General features: G+C 46.8%; 1 protein-coding gene and 1 long non-coding RNA gene across 3 annotated transcripts in view; one reads left to right on the top strand and one right to left on the bottom strand.

The window, feature by feature from the left end:
• NALCN (sodium leak channel, non-selective) overlaps nucleotides 1–12,465 on the top strand; it is a 279,376-nt gene extending 266,911 nt beyond the window's left edge. Inside the window, exons 39-43 of the mRNA XM_033843681.2 lie at nucleotides 403–560; nucleotides 3,131–3,281; nucleotides 4,810–4,959; nucleotides 7,186–7,303; nucleotides 10,443–12,465. Coding sequence (XP_033699572.1) covers nucleotides 403–560; nucleotides 3,131–3,281; nucleotides 4,810–4,959; nucleotides 7,186–7,303; nucleotides 10,443–10,636 — 771 coding nt within the window. The 3' untranslated portion in view covers nucleotides 10,637–12,465. The remainder of the gene's footprint in view (nucleotides 1–402; nucleotides 561–3,130; nucleotides 3,282–4,809; nucleotides 4,960–7,185; nucleotides 7,304–10,442) is intronic.
• Nucleotides 1–18,852, bottom strand: part of LOC141277069 (uncharacterized) — a 78,609-nt gene that overhangs the window by 40,546 nt on the left and 19,211 nt on the right. The window lies entirely within an intron of this gene.

Genomic DNA, 18,852 nt, shown 5'->3' with positions numbered 1-18,852 from the left:
ATTTTTTCCGCTCCGTGCGTTACTGGCCCACTTGGCACGTGTGTTAGAGAAACAGGTGAACACGGCTGAGGCAGTGCAGGGGGCAACAGGAAGAAGAGGGAGTGTAGAAGCTGTGCCCGGGGGAGGCCGAGGGTCCCCTCTGCCTCTTCCTTGCCCCCGCGTGGCGGCGGGACGCCCTCTAGAACCAGAGATGCTCCAGCAGCAACTCCACGGGCTGGGCTCTTAATCCCTGGCTCCCCTGGGTGCACAGAGCCCCCCGGCCTCTGGGAGGCCAGAGGCTTCCTTGTGCCGGTGCCGATTATGTTAGCTTTTGAGAGCTAGATGTGGGCTTCTTTGCTGTGCAAACAGAAGCCCAAGCGAATCATTGTGGTCTGTTTCCGAGTGACTGTGCTCTGTCACCAGGGGGTGATCCCGACTTTCCGCGTGAAGTTCCTGCTGCGGCTTCTGCGGGGGAGGCTGGAGGTGGACCTGGACAAGGACAAGCTTCTGTTCAAGCACATGTGCTACGAGATGGAGAGGCTGCACAACGGCGGCGATGTCACCTTCCATGATGTGCTCAGGTACCGCGGTTCACAGCCCTGCGTCTGTGCTGCACAGGGAGAGGAGCCGGGCCGCCCCTCATTCCGCAGGAAGGAAGCGGTCCAGGAGAGCTGGGCACCTGCTCTGTTCCTCAGGCCCCTGTGGTCAAGTGCAAGCTACAGCCCCCGACCTTCTCACTCACGGGTCCGGCCACAGTCGGCCTGGCCCACCCGGGGACGGTTGCCCCTGGTTGGTTGGCAAACCCCATTTCCCAGCCATTTCATGAGAACCCAGACGGGACAAAGGGGGACACAGAGGCTTCTGTATTATTCACTAGGATTGCTCTAGCAAAATACCATACACTGAGCAGTTTAAACAGCAAGTTTAGTCTCCCGGCTCTGGAGGCTGGAAGTGAATTCAAGATGTCAGCAGGCTGGGTTCCCTCTGAGGCTGTGAGGGGGGATCTGATCCAGGTCTCACCCAGCTGCTGGTGGCTCGCTGGCCATTGTTGGTGTTTCTTGGCTTGTGGAAGCATCACCCTCATCTCTGCTTCATCTTCACAAGGCGTGCTCCCTCTGTGTGTGTGTCTGTGTCCGTGTTCAGATGTCCCCTTTTATAAGGACTCCAGTCATAATGGATTAAGGACCCAACCTACTCCAGCATGACCTCATCCTAACTAACTACATCTGCAATGACCTATTTCCAAATAAGATCACACTTCAAAGTACTGGAGGTTAGGACTCCAACATAGCTTTTGTTGAGGGGAAAACAATGCAACCCATAAGAGCTTCTTAAACGGGAGTCCATGGATAGAATTCAGAGGTCCGTGGTCTTGGAAAGGGAAACAATTACATCTTTATTTTCACTAATCACTCACTGAAATGCAGCATTTTCTTCAATGATATACCTGTATCTTTGTCACCAGTAGAAATCACAGACATTTTCACACGCATTACTGTGTGTCTGATATCTTAAAATATCCGTTATGCTCACCAGTTCTGAGTTACAGTAGTCATTTGACCTCAGCTAGATGTTATTATTTAATGTAATAATACAGAAGCACTTATGTTACTACGTCATCACCTTTTCAAAGAAAATAATTTGAGAACTGTATTTCGATATAACCGGTTTCCTTTGTAATGCAGATTTTTTAATGTATTTAAAACCTTGTTCTAAGAAATGTCCCATCAGCTGCACTGCCAAAGGATCCATGCCCCAGAAAAAGTCAAGAACCCTCCTCTGCCACCAGTAACTATTTTCATCATGTTGCATATACCTGGCAAGTTAAAATGTTGGGTACTGTGTCACAAATTTCAGGAGCATTCAGGCGCACAGAAATACGTTGTGACTGGAATTTGAAAAAAGACCAGAACAGAGGAAAGATCTGGGAGAAGTTCTCTCACGTTATCGATTTTACCTCCCTCTCTTCACTTCTTCCTAGGGGAAAGCTAAAAGGCAGGAAAAGATGAGGCAGAAAACACCGATGAACAGCAAAGGATGCCATCTCTCTCAGAATGTCACTCCGTCTTCCCTCCTAGTGACAAATATTTTTAGGCTGAAAGTCAGGTGCATAGACATATCACTGTCCCTAATAATTAACACGCAGCCTCTTTGGATCACATTGGTGTGTCTGATGACTTGGACCCAGGCGAAGTTGATGGTGGCATCCTTTGCCCCTCCCTATTCCTCTAGCCCTGGATATGATGACAACTGTTCAACGATGAGATTCTTGATGAGGCAGAGGAGAGGAAGAGCAAACGTGCTTTCTTCGCCCACGGTGGGAAGAACCTTAGCAAACAAGAGTAGGTCATCGTACCAGGGCTGCACCTGCACGGGGAGGGCCCCTCCGGCGCCTCCAGGCTGTGATCTGGACTATGGAGAGGGCTCTGAGCTCGAAGCTCGGGGTAGGCAGAGGCTGAGCAATAACCTGGGTACCGCGGCTGCACCAGGTAGCACCAGAAGGCACTGTGCCTTTGGCTCTGAGCCCCTCAGCCTGGACGGATGAGGTGCCTTATTGCCCAGGGGCCCCAGTGCAGCACGTCAGCTGTGTTGCTTTCATTTGCCACTGCCTGGGCCTATTGTATCGAGGGCCAAATGGGAGTGAACGTTCCACCCTGGCTTTGCACCCATCTAACATGAATGAGGAAGATGTAGGGGGCAAATGAGTTAAATTGAGAGGGAAGTGGCGGGGGGATTGGATGCATGACCCACAGCCAAGCCTCCTGACCATCACCAATTGGATCTGAATGTGAAGACAGTATAGAAAGAGCAGCCTTCCTTCTACAGGGAAAGTTCCAGAGTCTTAAGCAGCTGATAATATAGGTCAGGGCCTAGCCTGGACATTTTGTTTCACAAACGCTTACAGTGTTGCAAGTACCTTGCAAATACTAGCGGACTTCGTCACATAGTAAGGTAGGTCTCATGACTCTTCCCATGTGACAGATGAGGGTGGAGAGACAGAGAGGTGACATAACCAGCCCAAGCCCTCCAGCTGGTCAGGGCTGGCGTCCAGATGTTACATTGGTTGGATGGAGTGATGTTCTCTCTGGATTCTGAGAGTCTAGACCCCAGGTACCTCAGAGCTCATCACTGCATGTTTCCCCCCCACCAGCATGCTTTCCTACCGGTCGGTTGACATCCGGAAGAGTTTGCAGCTGGAGGAGCTGCTCGCAAGGGAGCAGCTGGAGTACACCATCGAGGAGGAGGTGGCCAAGCAGACCATCCGCATGTGGCTGAAGAAGTGCTTAAAGCGCATCAGAGCCGTGAGTGAGCTGGACCCGTCAGGCTTTACTCCCTCCTCCCAAAGGAGGGTCAAACGGAAAGAGCTCCTTCAGCACCTACGCTGGAGCCTTCTGTGATCACCTTATGAGCCCATAGCCACGTCACCTTTATCCACTTAACGATGATTCAAACCTGAATTCTGGTCCACCTTCAGCCATACCCTCTTGAGCAGAGTCCATAAGAAATTTCCATTGAATCACATTTTTATAACTTAGCATGAACGTTGAAAAAGCAGTTTATGGATATTAAAATATTTATGATCTCCATTTATGAAATATGAGTGTTCACAATGCCAGAAATCTCTACATACTGAACGGCAACTGAATTTACAAAACTACTTTTAAATTACTCCTAAAAATACCAACATATTGTTGACAATGTTGTTTGATCTTTAATTAAAGACCGCCTCTCCCCAGAGTTTATGATCTGCTTCCTGAACTATAAGCTTTAAGACTCTCTAACTCATAAATCCATGAACATACACTGTATTGATATAGGCTGTGTTTACAGTGGGCACTTCCATTAGGTTATTACTTTTATGAGTGGTTTTGACCTATGCTTCACACACACGGGAAGAAAATCAAACTAACCACTAAACATTTATCCATAACAGATTTTTTTTTTATCCTGTTTCTCAGAACACCACCAACTTCGAAACGTATCTATCGGAGGAGAAAAGGTCCCCAGAGCAAGGAGCCCGTCCAACCTCTAATAGCAAGGCAGCTGCAGCAGCTGGGCCACCATAGCCCTGCTAGGTCAGGGATCACGTCTGCCCCCCCACAGGCCCTAACAGGGCACGGGCAGTGCCCACTCACCCCAGACCGTCCAGGCCTCAGTGTGCGCCAAGACAGGTTGGCCCGCTGCTGCATTGGCCTGCTCCAACCAGAGCCAAGACAAGAGTGAAGCAAGGGTTTCACTCATCCACTCAAGTCTCCTGCCTCTTCCAATTTAGAGGAAAGGAGCGATCCACATTGGCTTAGCACAGTGTAAGATAAGAAGGGAAAAAAATGGAAACTCACATTAATGATCTAAAATTTCTGTTATATTGTATAGCACGGGGAACTGTACTCAGTATTATGTAATAACCTATAAAGGAAAAGAATCTGAAAACGAATATATCTATATGTATAACTGAATCGCTGTACTGTACACCTGAAACTTAGCATTGCAAATCAACTATACTTCGATTAAAAAAAAATGTTTTCAGAGAAGGAAAAAAACTCTATTTAAAGTAAAACACAAGGTAGTATCAGTGAGCATAACTATTCCAATTGTTATGCAAATTAAAACAGGATGGGAAGACAATTCCTAAGTCTCCAAGTCCTCCTTTAAAGCAATCTGATGCTCCTCAGGGAAATCAGTTAAGAACCTTTACTTGGAAGCTCTTAAGAGGTCACCAGGCATTCAGGTCCTTTGAAGAAGAGAGAAGAAAATAAGATTTGAGCGGTGCGGGCAGGGGGATGCTGGGCTGAAATTCTGGTCCCTGAAAGAACAATCCTATTTCCACAGAAACAGCAGCAGTCCTGCAGCATCATCCACAGCCTGAGAGAGAGCCAACAGCAGGAGCTGAGCCGGTTTCTGAACCCACCCAGTATTGAGACCACGCAGCCCAGCGAGGACCTGAACGCCAACAGTCAGGATAACAACATGCAACCCGAGGTACAGTCCGGGCGGGAGGCGTCCGTCACCTGAGGGTGTTCGCAAAACATGAATCGATGCCCGTTCACGTAGTCATTTTAAACAAGTGACACTATCTCTAATAGGAAGTTAAGTTGGAAAAAAAAAACTGGAACACGATCCAGTTGATGTTTGTGTCTTTGTCATCCCTGAATCAGTGGAGGTTATCTCAAAAGATTCTGATTTGTATAGATACAAAAAACAGTGGGAATGCTCTGAACTTAATAATCCTGTTGGATTTTTGTCTGAAGAGTTAACATCACATGACTTAGGAGAACATGACTTGCCTGAAGCTCTGTCCTAAGTGTTTTCTCCTCCTCACCAAGTCACAGAAACTTGCAGTAAAATGAGCAAAAATGCTTGCAGTTGGCCTTCCACCTCCTTAAATAGTCAGGCTCACTGAGGATTTGTCCTTCTTTAGCTGGGCATCAGAAGAGCATATGGAATTTGGGGAGTCTCAGCTGGAGGACCTTCTGTGTACTAGGGCCCGGCATAGCTTCATTTCCAGACTGTATCTGCACGTCCATAAAAAAAAGCACAGAGTCACCAGCGTCCTGGAGAGCTTGTGTGTGAGAAGCAACTGGCGGGAAGCCCAGCCTTTGTGAGGCTTAGTTATGAATCGGCTGGAGCTGGTCTCGGATCTGGGTGTGTGGTGACACAGTCGGGGCAGGTGACAGACACTGAAGCCTGGGGCTCCGTGGCCCAGCAGGACACTCCAAGGGGCCCTCTTGTTCTACAGCCTAGTTTTGGGTGGATTCATGTCATTGGCTTCCCAGCCAGTAGGAATCACGTGCCACTGACTACTTGTGCAGGGACGGTCAACACAGCAGGGACGTGGGGCTTCTACAATGTCCCTGCCACCTGTCTGCCCTGAGGATGGCTGGCAGTGGTCACGTGTGGTGCCGGGGTAAGAGCAAGACAGCTGATCTCGGGTGACCTTGGCCTGCAGCGGCTTGAAGCAGGATTTCGGTTCCCCGGAGACTGAAGTCAGGCTGCGGCGGTGTGAGCGCTGAATCCCAGCCACTAGACCACCAGTGACAAGGCCTTGGCCCGTCAGTTGTGTCGAAATGAATGGCCACAAAGAGAAAAAAAGTAGTGAAACAAGTAAAGTGTTTCTTAGGAGGAAAAAGAATACGCGTGGCTAGACACACGGGCGGGCTCAGAGGGAGAGTCGCACCCTCCTGGTAGTTTGAATCACTTATATGCGGCATTTTTTCCAGCTTCCTTTGGCCAATCATCTTACTTTGCCTGGTTCTGAGCCTGTATTTGGCGTATCTCAGGGTCCTCCCCTGTGTGCGCACGCATCTCTTAGCCAAGATGGATTCTAGCGAAGAGGCCTATGGGTAGGTTGACATCACCTACCATGGGGTGGCGCCCCCCTCCCTTTTTGACCTCCGAGGAACCTTTAGTAACCTTTCTGCGTGTGTGTAGTCGGGAAGGTCTCCTTGACCTCGAGGATGAGGAATATGTGGTCTCTTATCTGGGCAGGGCTCAGCTTCTCCTCTTCATCTTGGGCTCTGTCCACGGGGGATGCACTCCAGCTGTTCAGCCTGGGGCCCATCTATCTCCTGCCTCACAGCCAGCGAGACAGGGGAGGTGATGGCAACAGAGCTCTCTGGTTTTAGGTCAAAAAGCCCGAGGGGCCGCTGAAGAGAGGTGAGAACTGCGGTGCTGATAAGGAAAGGGATGCGGATGGTGAATGCACGGAGATCTGAGCATTTCTCTTTGGCTTCAGTGTTAATTGGTTTAAGTTTTGTTCTCTTCCGGGGCCCATCCTAGAGCTTTGTCCGCTGAGAACTCTTCTGGAGGCTCTGGGTTGGCAAGCATGTACTGTCCCCAAACCAGGCAGTCCCACTGTTCCCCCCACCCTGGTACGTGGCGGTGCCCCGTGGCAGGTGGCAGGTGTGTGGCCTTGGGAGTGGAGGAGTCTGGGAGGGATGCCCAAGAAAAAGCACTACCTGCAGGGTCGGGCCTGCTTTCCTCACCCTGTGCAGTGGTGACTCTTTCACTTTCCCTGACTCTTTTTACCCATTTTCATTCTTCCTGTCTCCACTGTTGACACTATGGGTCCGTGTTGTCTTCGCCACTTAGTTTCCTGCGGGGCTTGCTTCCTTCCTTAAAATGAAATGAGGGTCCAGGCCAGTGCACAGAGGAGGAGAGCACAGCACGAGGAATAACCGCCTGATTCTCCCGCCCGCACCCCTGCAGACGAGCAGCCGGCAGCGGCTTCTGAGCCCCACGCTGTCGGACCGGGGAGCCAGTCGGCAGGACGCAGCCGAGGCCGGGAAGCCGCAGAGGAAGTTCGGCCAGTGGCGCCTGCCCTCGGGTATGTATGGCAAGTCCTTTCTCGAGCAAGTGGGGCATTTTCAGGGCATCCGTGCTCTTTGTGTGTTTGGGGTCTTGAACTTCAAAATTCAGGTCTGCCTCTAAAGTTGTATTTATAGACAGTAAACAATGAAAAAGGTATTTCCCTCATCAAAAACATTTCCCTCAAAATAACTTCTCTGAACAGAACAGTCAGCTAATAGACAGGGCAGCACCTATTAACAAAGATATTATAACCACGATCTAGAAAGTGGTGGCGATTACCACCAGGGACTTCTGGTGCACATTCCAGGCATTCCCAAACGTAGGCAACATTCATTTAATCTAAGAGGGAGTAGGTGGATACATGTCACTCAGAAATGACACAGTTTTCTCAAAGAAGGAACAACAAAACTTATTTAGTGTAATCTCATCTGTTATAGTACCTACTGTACGCCAATCACTGTTGTGAGGGCCTTACACACGTTCCCTCCTTTAAGCCTCACGGTCCTATTATTTTCCACATTTTATTGATTCAGTGAGAGCGTTTTCTTCTAGAGGGACATGGGGGTCTGGAAAGCCAGGATAATCCCATTCAGGCCATGCAGAGGTGGCAGGAGAGCAATGATCTGCCCGGCCCAGGGTTTTCTCTGTAGAGAAGTGAGCCCGCGGGAAAGCGGGGGCTTCCTAGGCTCTAGAATTGTGTCCCTTCCTCAGCCCGATTCAAGTGAGGAGACAGAGACTGTTGCAAAGTCTTCCGTAGCACATCTGTCCCGCAAAGCAGAAGACAGTTCGCCTTACCCTTGTCCAGTGCCACTTAACACCAGGGAGGGAAATCTCTTTTTTCCTACCCCGGAGGCTATTATGCAGGGATCAGAGAGAACCGGACTTCCTTCCACCTGGTAAAGGAAAGCCGGGAGTGAGAGGAAACAAGATTGAGTAAGTGCTGGGGCCAGGCCATGAACAACCCCAAATTACAGGCTGAGTGGTTTCAACTTCATCCTGTAAGCAGTCAGAAACCAGGAGAGATTTCTGAGCAAGACGTGACATTTGGAATCCTGCTGAGGAAGACTCACATGGCAGCAGTGTAGACAGTGGGCTGTCTGTGGCAGAGCCCCAAGGCAGGGTTACGAGCCAGAGGATGGTGCAATAGTGTGGGCGAGAGGCGATGAGGACACGGGTGAAGGCGGTGGTCCACACCATGGAGGGACGGACAGGAGAGACGACCTAGGGGAGATGCACAGTCCTTGGTATTCACTTAAAAGGATGAAAGAAAGGATGCTGTCAAGAGTGGCTTCCAAGGCCCATAGGTGGCCCCAGTGCCAGCAATGGTGATAATTAAAGGGACATGGTATTGGGGACGCCCTGAGTTTGAAGAGGCACTGGGCAGGAATAAGAGCATTTGAAGATGGGGTACCAATGATGTACCCCCCAGTGTCATGCTATGCATTTTCTTTTTTTTCTTTTTTCCCTTTCATTTTTGTGTAAAAGTTGTATGCATTTAAGGTGTACAATGTGATGTTTTGATAAACGTTCACATTGTGAAATGATTATTACAGTAGAGCTAATTAACATATGTGTCACCTCACAAAGCTACCATTTGTGTGTGTGTGTGTGGTGAGTACACTTAAAATCTAGTCTTTCAGCAAATTTCAAGTATACAATACAGAATTATTAACTATATTCATCATGCTGGACATTAGATTGGCAGAACTCATTCATCCTACACAACTGAAACTCCATACCCCTTGACCAACACCTCCCCATTTCCCCCACCTGCCCACCCATAGTAGCCATCATTCTACTACTTCTATGAATTTGACTTTTTTAGATTCTACATGTAACTGAGAGCATACAGGATTTGCCTTCCTCTGTCTGACTGATTTCACTTAGCATAATGCCGTCCAGGTCCATCCATGTTGTTGCAAATGGCAGGATTTCCTTCTGTTTTAAGGCTAATATTCCATTGGATACACACCACGCTTTCCTTATCCATTCATCTGTCGATGGACACAGGTTGTTTCCATATCTTGGCTATGGTGAATAATACTGCCATGAACATAGGGGCACACGTATCTCTTCAAGATAGTGATCTTGTCTCCTTCACATGTGCACCCTCCTCAAGTGGAGTGCTGGACTACATGGCGGTTCTGCTCTGCATTTTCTTAGGTCATCTCATTTAATCTATTTTAATTCTCACAACAGTCCAGTGAGGAAACTTGTAATCTCTTCATTTTGCACTTGAGGAAACTTGGGTTCAGAGGCATGAACTTGATGTTGGTTACATCTACAGGTCACAGAAGTGGGACCCCAAACCATGACTGATAGACTCCCAAAGCCATGAGTGTGTCAACAAAGTCTTCATACAAGCTGCTTTATCCAGGCACATGGATTGGAAAAATGAATGCTGCCCTTAGCGTATTTTAAATCTGTCCAGGAATCATGCCTTTTCCTCTGATGCTACACTTCTGTTTTTACAAAAAAAAAAAAATGTTATTTACCCACATCTTTCCTCCCTTACCTTCTCCAAACCTCTTCCTCTCCCCTCACTGTCTATTACACTATCCCTTCTTTTCCTTTGTTGTTTCTTTATATTAATATGTATATAGTAATGAACACTGACACATTTCCATGACACTTTATTTGCCCAAACTGGAACTTTTAGTGATTTTTTTTTAGTTTTTGTAGTTATCTCAAATTGCAAGCAACAGGGCTTCCCTGGTAGCGCAGTGGTTGGGAGTCCGCCTGCCAACGCGGGGGACACGGGTTCGTGCCCCGGTCCGGGAAGATCCCACATGCCGCGTAGTGGCTGGGCCCGTGAGCCATGGCCACTGAGCCTGCGCGTCCAGAGCCTGTGCTCCACAACGGGAGAGGCCACAACGGTGAGAGGCCCGCGTACCGCAAAAAAACAACAACAAAAAACCCCACAAAATTGCAAGCAACATATTTTTTTCAAATGGTGTTACTAGTCCATGAACATAATTTTAAAGTCCACTATGAATATAAAGAACCAAGTATTTGAAAGGTTTCATACGTGACATCTATGGGTAGGACTTGCTCCTGGAAAGTATGACTGACAGGACCATCGGGGGTTTCAGGAATGGCTAGCAACGGGGGGAAGCCACACCAGGCTGCTCACGGGACTCTTGTTGATTCCACAGCACCAAAACCAATAAGCCACTCGGTGTCTTCGGTCAACTTACGGTTTGGAGGGCGGACCACAATGAAATCTGTCGTGTGCAAGATGAACCCCATGACAGACACAGCTTCCTGTGGTTCCGAGGTTAAGAAGTGGTGGACTCGGCAGCTGACAGTGGAGAGCGACGAAAGCGGAGATGACCTTCTGGACATTTAGATGGAAGCCAGTGAAGATGCAAGTCCACTGGTGAAAACTGACTTCTGATATGTTCTTTTATTGTCCAGTGAGCAATCCATAATTGATGTATAATTTAAGTCCAACCTGTAACAAGATTTTTTAAACTGATTTCTGTCCTGCCATAGGAAGGCATAAAACTGGGTCTGTCAAAGCTGTGTGTGTGACGGGTTATTATCATGCATTCAAGAGAATCTGCAAAATGGCAGTTTCGTAATATTAGCAACTATACCAACTATACCAGATGCAGATCATTCAAAATTTCCTATATTCCACCTCTGTAAACTAAGGTATATTCACGTATGCTCTGACGCATTATTTTCACCCCCTGAGAGAGTGCTTAGCCCAAAATGGCTGATATTTATGGTGCAGGAGCTGTATCTTTAGTTCACATTTTTCCCACTTCCTCTAGAAATACCTCTCTTGGGAGAATTCATTATTTATGATTGATCTGAAAATGTCAACACTGAGCTCATGCTAAAATGAGTAGTTTTACAAATTAGATTCTGAATTTTAAAAAGTATACTCTTTTTCTCATGTTATTTTAAAAAACATGCACAAGCTATTAGACATCAGAACAAGTCAATGTCTGTCCCCTTGGCCTGTTCCCAAGAGAACTGCGTGTGCAGCTACCAAGCAAAGAAATGGGCCCAAAGAGCTGACTGGTTTAAAACAAACCTGTACATGGATCACTTGGGGGTACATAGTTACTTAAAGATGTTGAGTTTCTTAAAAAGCCTTTTAATAATAGAGTTTAGCAAAAAAAAAAGTAAAACTACATGATTCAGCTCATTTTAAAAATCTTTGCATGTGTGATGTTACCCTTGGCTTCATCTCTTACCCAAGGGAGGTCTGTTTTGCCATAAATCAGCAAAGAAATTGAGTCGCCCCCAACACACTATTGCAGTGTTCAATTCAAAATGATGACCTTGCTACCAGACTCTCCTATAGAAATAATGGTACTCTCCAAAATCTCACTCCCAGCTCACAATTTCTTTATCTCACAGCTCAATTGTATATGTTTCACACATCAGCTGTCCATGTCCTCTGGATGCAACAGTGGTTCTTTTATGCTGGGTCAACCATGTAGAAGTGCATTTGGGCCTTTAACTACACAATTCTTGATTGGAGATTTGCTGTTTAGATTACTTCTTATTTATTTATTTATTTATTCATTTATTTATTTTTGGCTACCTTGGGTCTTTGTTGCTGCGTGCGGGCTTTCTCTAGTTGCGGCGAGCGTGGGCTACTCTTTGTTGCGGTGCTCAGGCTTCTCATTGTGGTGGCTTCTCTTGTTGTGGAGCACAGGCTCTAGGCGTGCAGGCTTCAGTAGTTGTGGCACGCGGGGTCAGTAGTTGTGGCTCATGGGCTCTAGAGCACAGGCTCAGTAGTTGTGCCGCACGGGCTTAGCTGCTCTTCAGCATGTGGGATCTTCCTGGGCCAGGGCTCGAACCCGTGTCCCCTGCATTGGCAGGCGGATTCTTAACCACTGCGCCACCAGGGAAGTTCCTAGATTACTTCTTTTAATACAGTGTTGATCTCAGAATCCTTTGACCACCACCCTACTCCCCCAGTTGCTTTATGATCTATTTCTGTCTATTTAACATTCTTAACTAGCCAAATATCACATTCCTTCTGTATAATAAATGTGACATTGTGGTGACAGTCCATATAGTGTTTATATGATTAATTGTGACAATAAGATAATGGGCAATTAAAGTCAGTACAGCCGAAAGGATTTTATTTCGTTTTATGTTCATTTAGAGTTTACTTTTTGTACATAAGAAAATAAAATAAATATTGGATTTGTAAAAGAATTTACTTCGAGTTGATGATCATTTCTAAACCCTTTTCACATGTGTGTTTGGGGGGTAGGAGACGGCTTGGTGGAGGGGCCACTAAGGAGCTGGCATTTTGCAAACTCTGTATTTGAATATTCCGTCGATAATTAGTTGGCAAAAGCTCTGTCCCTGCTATTCATTTCAGCTCAGTTCCTAAGCCAGAAGGTTCCTTTCACGTTAGTGCTCATAAGGCTGAGTGAATACTCTGTACCTTCCAAACTCACAAAAGGATCTTTGGCAGCCAGGGCATGGGTCTGTACTAGTGCTGCATGAAAACGAGACGTTTTTCCTCTTGGCTCATTACACTTGAGTAATACAGCTTCATTCTCACAAAACGGCTGAGCCCTTTCTAAAACGTCTGTAATTGATGTTCAGCAGAACATCATTGTTGTTCATTCTGCAGTGAAGCAAGGGGCAGAATAGCAATGCACTTAAAGCCACAGCACCCTACATTTGCAATGAAGCGAAACAACCAGACGACTCCTGTGGGACTTAACGCCACTCTTTTCCTGAAGCCAGTAGAGCAGACGGCAAGCCCAGAAGATACATGCCTTCACCCCCTTTTAGATTTTGCATCAACTTATAAACAGGCTGGTTATACAGATGGGAAAACGTCAGCCACAATGTCCCCTTGTCCTTAGGGAGGCCAGACACTGATACTAATCCTGTCATCATGCCACCCACTGCCTTTAATTAAGGGATGCTTTGGGTTCCGAAGGCATCAGAAAGCGTAAGGGATAGAATACTTGACGCAGAGACCCCCGGGGAACAGACCACACACGCGTTGCACGTAAGGCGATTCAAGGGGACTCAAAGGGAACAGGGATGGAGAGAATGGCCAGACTGAGGCTATTCACTCTATTCTCAGTGGCGGTTCAAGAGCCACAGCCATCAGCGGGGACTGGCCGTTTGTGCCCTGCCTGCGCTGAATCAGATCGAGCACATAGAAGAGATACTGGGCTTGTAAACCTTCAGCAAAAGCAGTTTCTGGGCCAGCTGAATGATGTGTTTGCCTGTTTCTTTGTAGAAAGTGGCATATACCACAGACAGGTGGTTTCCAGTGGCACTCTTTCTCAAAGTCCTTCAGAGGATCCCAAAATATTAAGCAGGCAAAAGCAAGGCAGCCCTAGTTGAAATTTGGGTGAAGATGAGAAAGAACCCCACCTACATGGCCTGTCTCCCGCCTCTTATGGACTGAATTCTGTCCCCCCCCCCCCCCACAAAAAAAGATGTGTTGGAATCCTAACTCGTAGCCCCTGTGGATGTGACCTTATTTAGGAATAGGGTCTTTGCAGATGTGATGAGTTAAGTTATGGTGAGGTCATACCAGAGTAGGGCGGGCCCTGAATTCAATATGACTGGCGTCATAAGAAGATGAGAGAGACACTGAGGGAGGAGAAAGCCACATGAAGACACAGACTCCGAGGGAAGACAGCCATGTGAAGACAGAGGCAGAGATTGGAATGATGCCACCACAAGCAAGGAACGCCTAGGGTGACAAGTCATTGCAAGAGACAAGGAAGGATCCTCCCCCAGGGGCATTGGAGGAAACATGGCCCTACCATCACCTTGATTTCAGAGGTCTGGCCTCCAGAACTAGAACTGTGAGACAATAAATTTGTTTTAAACCACCCAAATGCTACAAAATTTGTAGTATTTTGTTATAACAACTCACAAGCCCAGTCCATCCCCCAAAGACGGCGTGAACCATCCTAGTGTTCCAAGGAAACTAGTTTGAAAAATACTTGTATAACTCAAAGATCATGAGCTTTGGAGTTCCACAGATTTTTCAAGTCCTGGATTTATTATAGTTACTCCTGGTGTAACCTGGGTTGAGTGTTATACCTGAGACAAAATTCAGCTTCTTGCTTTAAGAAAGGCAGGACAGGTGAATTCACTCACTCCGTTTACCTGAGTGCCTCACAAAATCTGCCAGATGGGCTTAGTCTGAGCTGATGTGCAACATACCCCAAACCATTGCACTAGCTATCTAACCTCCCAACCAAAATCCCCCGTTGACCAGTTGTCAATTGGGCCACTTTTCTATCCACCATAGCAGGTTTCCAGCTTAAAGCAGGCCTGAGTCAGTGGAAGGGAAAAGATCAGATATTAAATCAAGTTCAAGTTGAACCATTCCAGTTTCCGAATTGAAACTGTGTTTGCTACCTACAGGGACCACTGAACGTTTCTAATATCTAAGGGTGAGGAGATATGAAATACAGTCACATTCTGGGGTACTGGGTGTTAAGACTTCAACATATGAATTTTAGGGGGACGCAATCCAGCCCATAACAGGGTCTGTCTCCCTGTCAGTGGTGCACATTAGAATAGCCTGTCAGGAGACAAAAGGGTGAGCCCCAAGCCTGCCTGAACCCTAACCAGTACACTCAACTCTGAGTTTTCTTGCTTCCCAGAAGCCTAAAAACACAAAATCCATGTTTCCAGAATTAATAGAGAGGTCCACTTTTCTGAATCAGTATGTGGAAAGAGACAGCCACCAAACACTGATACCTTAAATCCCTGTGTGCAGCCTGGAAACTCACGGCTAAAGACTTTCTTCCCCAGTCAGCTCAGGTCAGCAACCTACTTTCATGTAGTATCATTGCCACACTACTACCTTCAAAAATTACATCTAGACCTCACACTCATTAAGTTGGCTGCTATCAACATTTTTTTTAAACTGAAAATAACGAATGTCGATGAGGATATGGAGAAACTGGAACCCTGGCGCACTGCTGGTGGAGTGCAAAGTGGTACAGCCGCTGTGGAGACCAGTATAATAGTTCCTCCGAAAACTAAAACTCGAATTACCATATGATTCCAGCATTACCATTTCTGAGTATGTATCCAAAAGAATCAAAAGCAGGGTCTCAAAGAGGTATTTTTGTACAGCCCTGTTTATAGCAGCATTGTTCACAATAGCCAAAGGTGGAAGCAACCCAAATGTCCATTGATGGATGGACAGATAAACAGAATGTCCATGCATACGATCAAATATTACTGTCTTAAAAAGTAAGGAAATTTTGATCCATGTAACAATATGGATGAACCTTGAAGACATTATGCTTAGTGAAATAAGCCAGCCACAAAAAGACAAATACTGTATGATCCCACTTACATGAGGCACTTAGAAGTCATATTCACAGAGACAGAAAGTAGAATGGTGGTTGCCAGGGTCTGGGAGGGGGGGGAACTTGTCACTCAATGGGTATAGAGTTTCAGTTTTGCAAGATGAAAGGGTTCTGGAGATTGGTTGCACAACAATGTGAATGTATTTAACCCTACTGAACTGTACACTTTAACATAGTAAATTTTATATTACATGCATTTTATCAAAATTAATTTTTTTCATTTTTAATATACTCTGTCATCTGATCCGAAAAGCTAGGGGCCAAATTAAAATAGCAAAACAATTCCAAAGCCACACTTAAATTACGCTTCCACATCCCCTTGCTTTCTGTATTTGACCAGTATACCCTGTTTAAATTTAATATTGATAGTTTATTATCTTCCCCAATGCTGTATGTCACTCATTCAAAATTAAAATCTTCCTGTAGTATGCCCAGTAAATATTCAAGTCCCATTTGAATGTTTAGAGGGCTGGCATCACCACCCACTGAATTAATGAGTTTATTTGTCGTCAGCGTGCTCATCCTGATTCACAAGGCTACGTCAAAGGACTTGAGACACACGTCATTCCCCACAGGTACACGCTTGACCTCCTCTGTCTTAATCGGTCCCAGGAGCATTAGGACAGTTGTCTTGGGATATGTCAGACCCCAGGCACTGTCTTCTCTTTCAGAGTCTGCATTTCATGTTGGAAACAGCACGTAGGGCCCTACCCAGGGAAACACTGAAAGCACAACAAAACAGTCAGCTAGGGAACATCAGGCTGGCGACAGGTTGAGCGTGTATTCCATAGGCCCCAGGGAGAGCTGTCACAGTGAACTCAGCTCTCTCCTCTGGTGCTGGGGACACTCAAAAGCTGGCTCGCCCAGGTCCAAAGCAGAGAAAGGCCTCCTTCTAGTCCTGTTTGAGCCAAGAGTCAAGAGGGCAGGAAGGAGTCCAGGCTCTCTGGACCTTTGGTGGGACTCACAGACTCACTGAAACACCCCTCAGGGGTTCATCAGGCTCTTCTCACATAACCTCTTCCTGACCTCTGTGCAGGGCCCCAAACTGCCCCACTCCAGAAGCCTGCTTTTGCCTCCCCCAAGCTCTCATCCCAGCAAACACCACATTTCTGTGTTCTACCAACTGAACTTCAGCGCCAAACCCACGGAGAACTTCGAATCGGGTGTTCTTTTCGATCCACTGACTCCTTTTTCAGGGCAATGAAAAGGAGCCTTGCTCAGGGCCAGGTCAAGAGATAATTGGGAATTCTGCAAAGCCCTAATGAGCACAGCCTGAAGGTCCTGGCTGTGTCCTCACTTCCGACAGCCACCTCGTGCCGACACGTCACACCACCAGCCCTGATCGTCTTATGCAGGGGTGCCCCAGCCCAGGCAGGGTCTCCACTCCCTTCTGCAATTGCCTCACACCCTGGGCGAACTGTTAATTAGGTGCCTCGTTTCTTGGCGTGTATACAGGTCTGAGCCATCTGCTTATTGATCACACCCTTCAGAATATATTGGATTTGAAGGAATCCAGTCACAAAAGCTGATAATGCTGCAGGCGGCTCATTGAGAAGGTTTCTCCAGAGCAAACTTGAGCGTATACAGTGTGTGGTGACCAGCAAGCTACAGAAATACTGACTGCAAAGTTCATAGATTATCATTATTACAAAGCAATATAATAATGAAATTCAGAATTTCTACATGAAATCCTTTTGCTATGTTCTTGGTATTGCAGAAAAGAAAAATCTATAAAGTGGGCCAACAAGCTACACAGCTACTGAGACCACTACCCAAGTACTAATGAGCCCATTGACCACTTTGCAGGTAACCTTGAACTGGCTTCTCCAATCCTGATCATGTATCTGAATCCTCCATGAAACCAAAAAGCCTTTGTGGGCAAGGCTGGCTGACCTGTCCAACTCTGCAGCTCAGGCATCTCTAAAGAGCATGTAGGCACATGTGTCGTTCTCGGCTCTGCTCTCTAAAGCTTAACAGAATGGAATTGCTTTGGGTTTTTTTTTTTAACTCACCTCCAAATAAGAATGTCTGATATCCCTGGCATTTATCCCAAAACATCAACCACTGGGAAGATTTCTCATTTTTTTCATCCTGAATTCTTGTTCCATTCCTCTCTTTAACTCACTCCTTTGTGGGACAGAGACAGCTTGTTCTCAGACTAAGGTAAAACACCAGTGGAGACAAAGCAATACAAATCTGCCCTTGGAGCCCCAGATGTATGAGATGAGTCTTCCTTTCTTGTAAAAGCTTTATTCCAGAGAATCCTACAGAGCACAGTGTTGCAGGAACACAGAGTGACCCATGGGAACCAAGCCTGGAATAAGCAGGGCCTGGGGTCGGGGCCACGATTCAACCACCCACCCCTGGCAGGTGCAAAAGTCACATCACATGGTTGACGAAGGCTAGGTGACAGGAGGCCACCCTTGATCCTTAGCCTGTGACCCATCAGATAAAAACCAAATCCTGACTTAGGTAGGGAGGGACTGTATTCAAAAAGACTATTGCAATAGGAAGAACGCTCTAATCTTCTCAAAAGTCAGGCAACAGGGAGGGGTAATCAAAGCTAGGAAGAACCAGGTATGGCTGGGGGGTGGGGGGTGAATGGAGGGCGTGATTAGAGATTGGAGCAGGAAAGTCTTTCCCTGAGGTCAGCCTTAAGGAGTGGTCTCCACATTCCCGTTTGGCTCAGGCTTAGGGTGGGTCAAAGTTCAGGGGTCTGGGGGAAGGAGAGAAGTCTGGCGAAAGTTTGACCTGGTCAAGTTAGCAGATAGTTTGTCTTAACCAGTCAAATAGTGAGCTAATCACTTATGAGGCAAAGAATGGGAACTGGAGGATCTGTGTCTGGCCTTGTCACAGGGAAACAAGGGACAGCAGAGAGTCCTATGTAAGTTGTGGCGAAGGGTGGTTCTTTGTAGTAAACAGTTTTTCAGAGCACAGGGGCGGGATAGAGGATGTCTTGAGCACCACTGTTTCCCTGGAGCACCGGGCAGGTTTCCCACAAGTCACCTCACCTCGCAGGCCTTCTCCTTTCTCTGCTGTAAAATGAGATTCGAATGATACCTGCTTTACCCGCCTCTCACTAAGACTGTGAGGGTCACATAAGGTGTTGGTGAGCATCTTTTATAGCCCGTAAAAAGGCACATGTGAATAACGCGGGCGATTATCAGCTCTGTGTTCACAACGGGTTTCAGAGATCACCATCGCTGTCATTAAATCTCCATTTTTC

The sequence above is a fragment of the Tursiops truncatus genome, chromosome 18 (assembly GCF_011762595.2).
Source record: "Tursiops truncatus isolate mTurTru1 chromosome 18, mTurTru1.mat.Y, whole genome shotgun sequence".
In the NCBI taxonomy this organism is placed as follows: Eukaryota; Metazoa; Chordata; class Mammalia; order Artiodactyla; family Delphinidae; genus Tursiops; species Tursiops truncatus.
The sequence above is the reverse complement of the archived record's forward strand: the minus strand, read 5'-3'. Positions and strand labels throughout refer to the sequence as shown.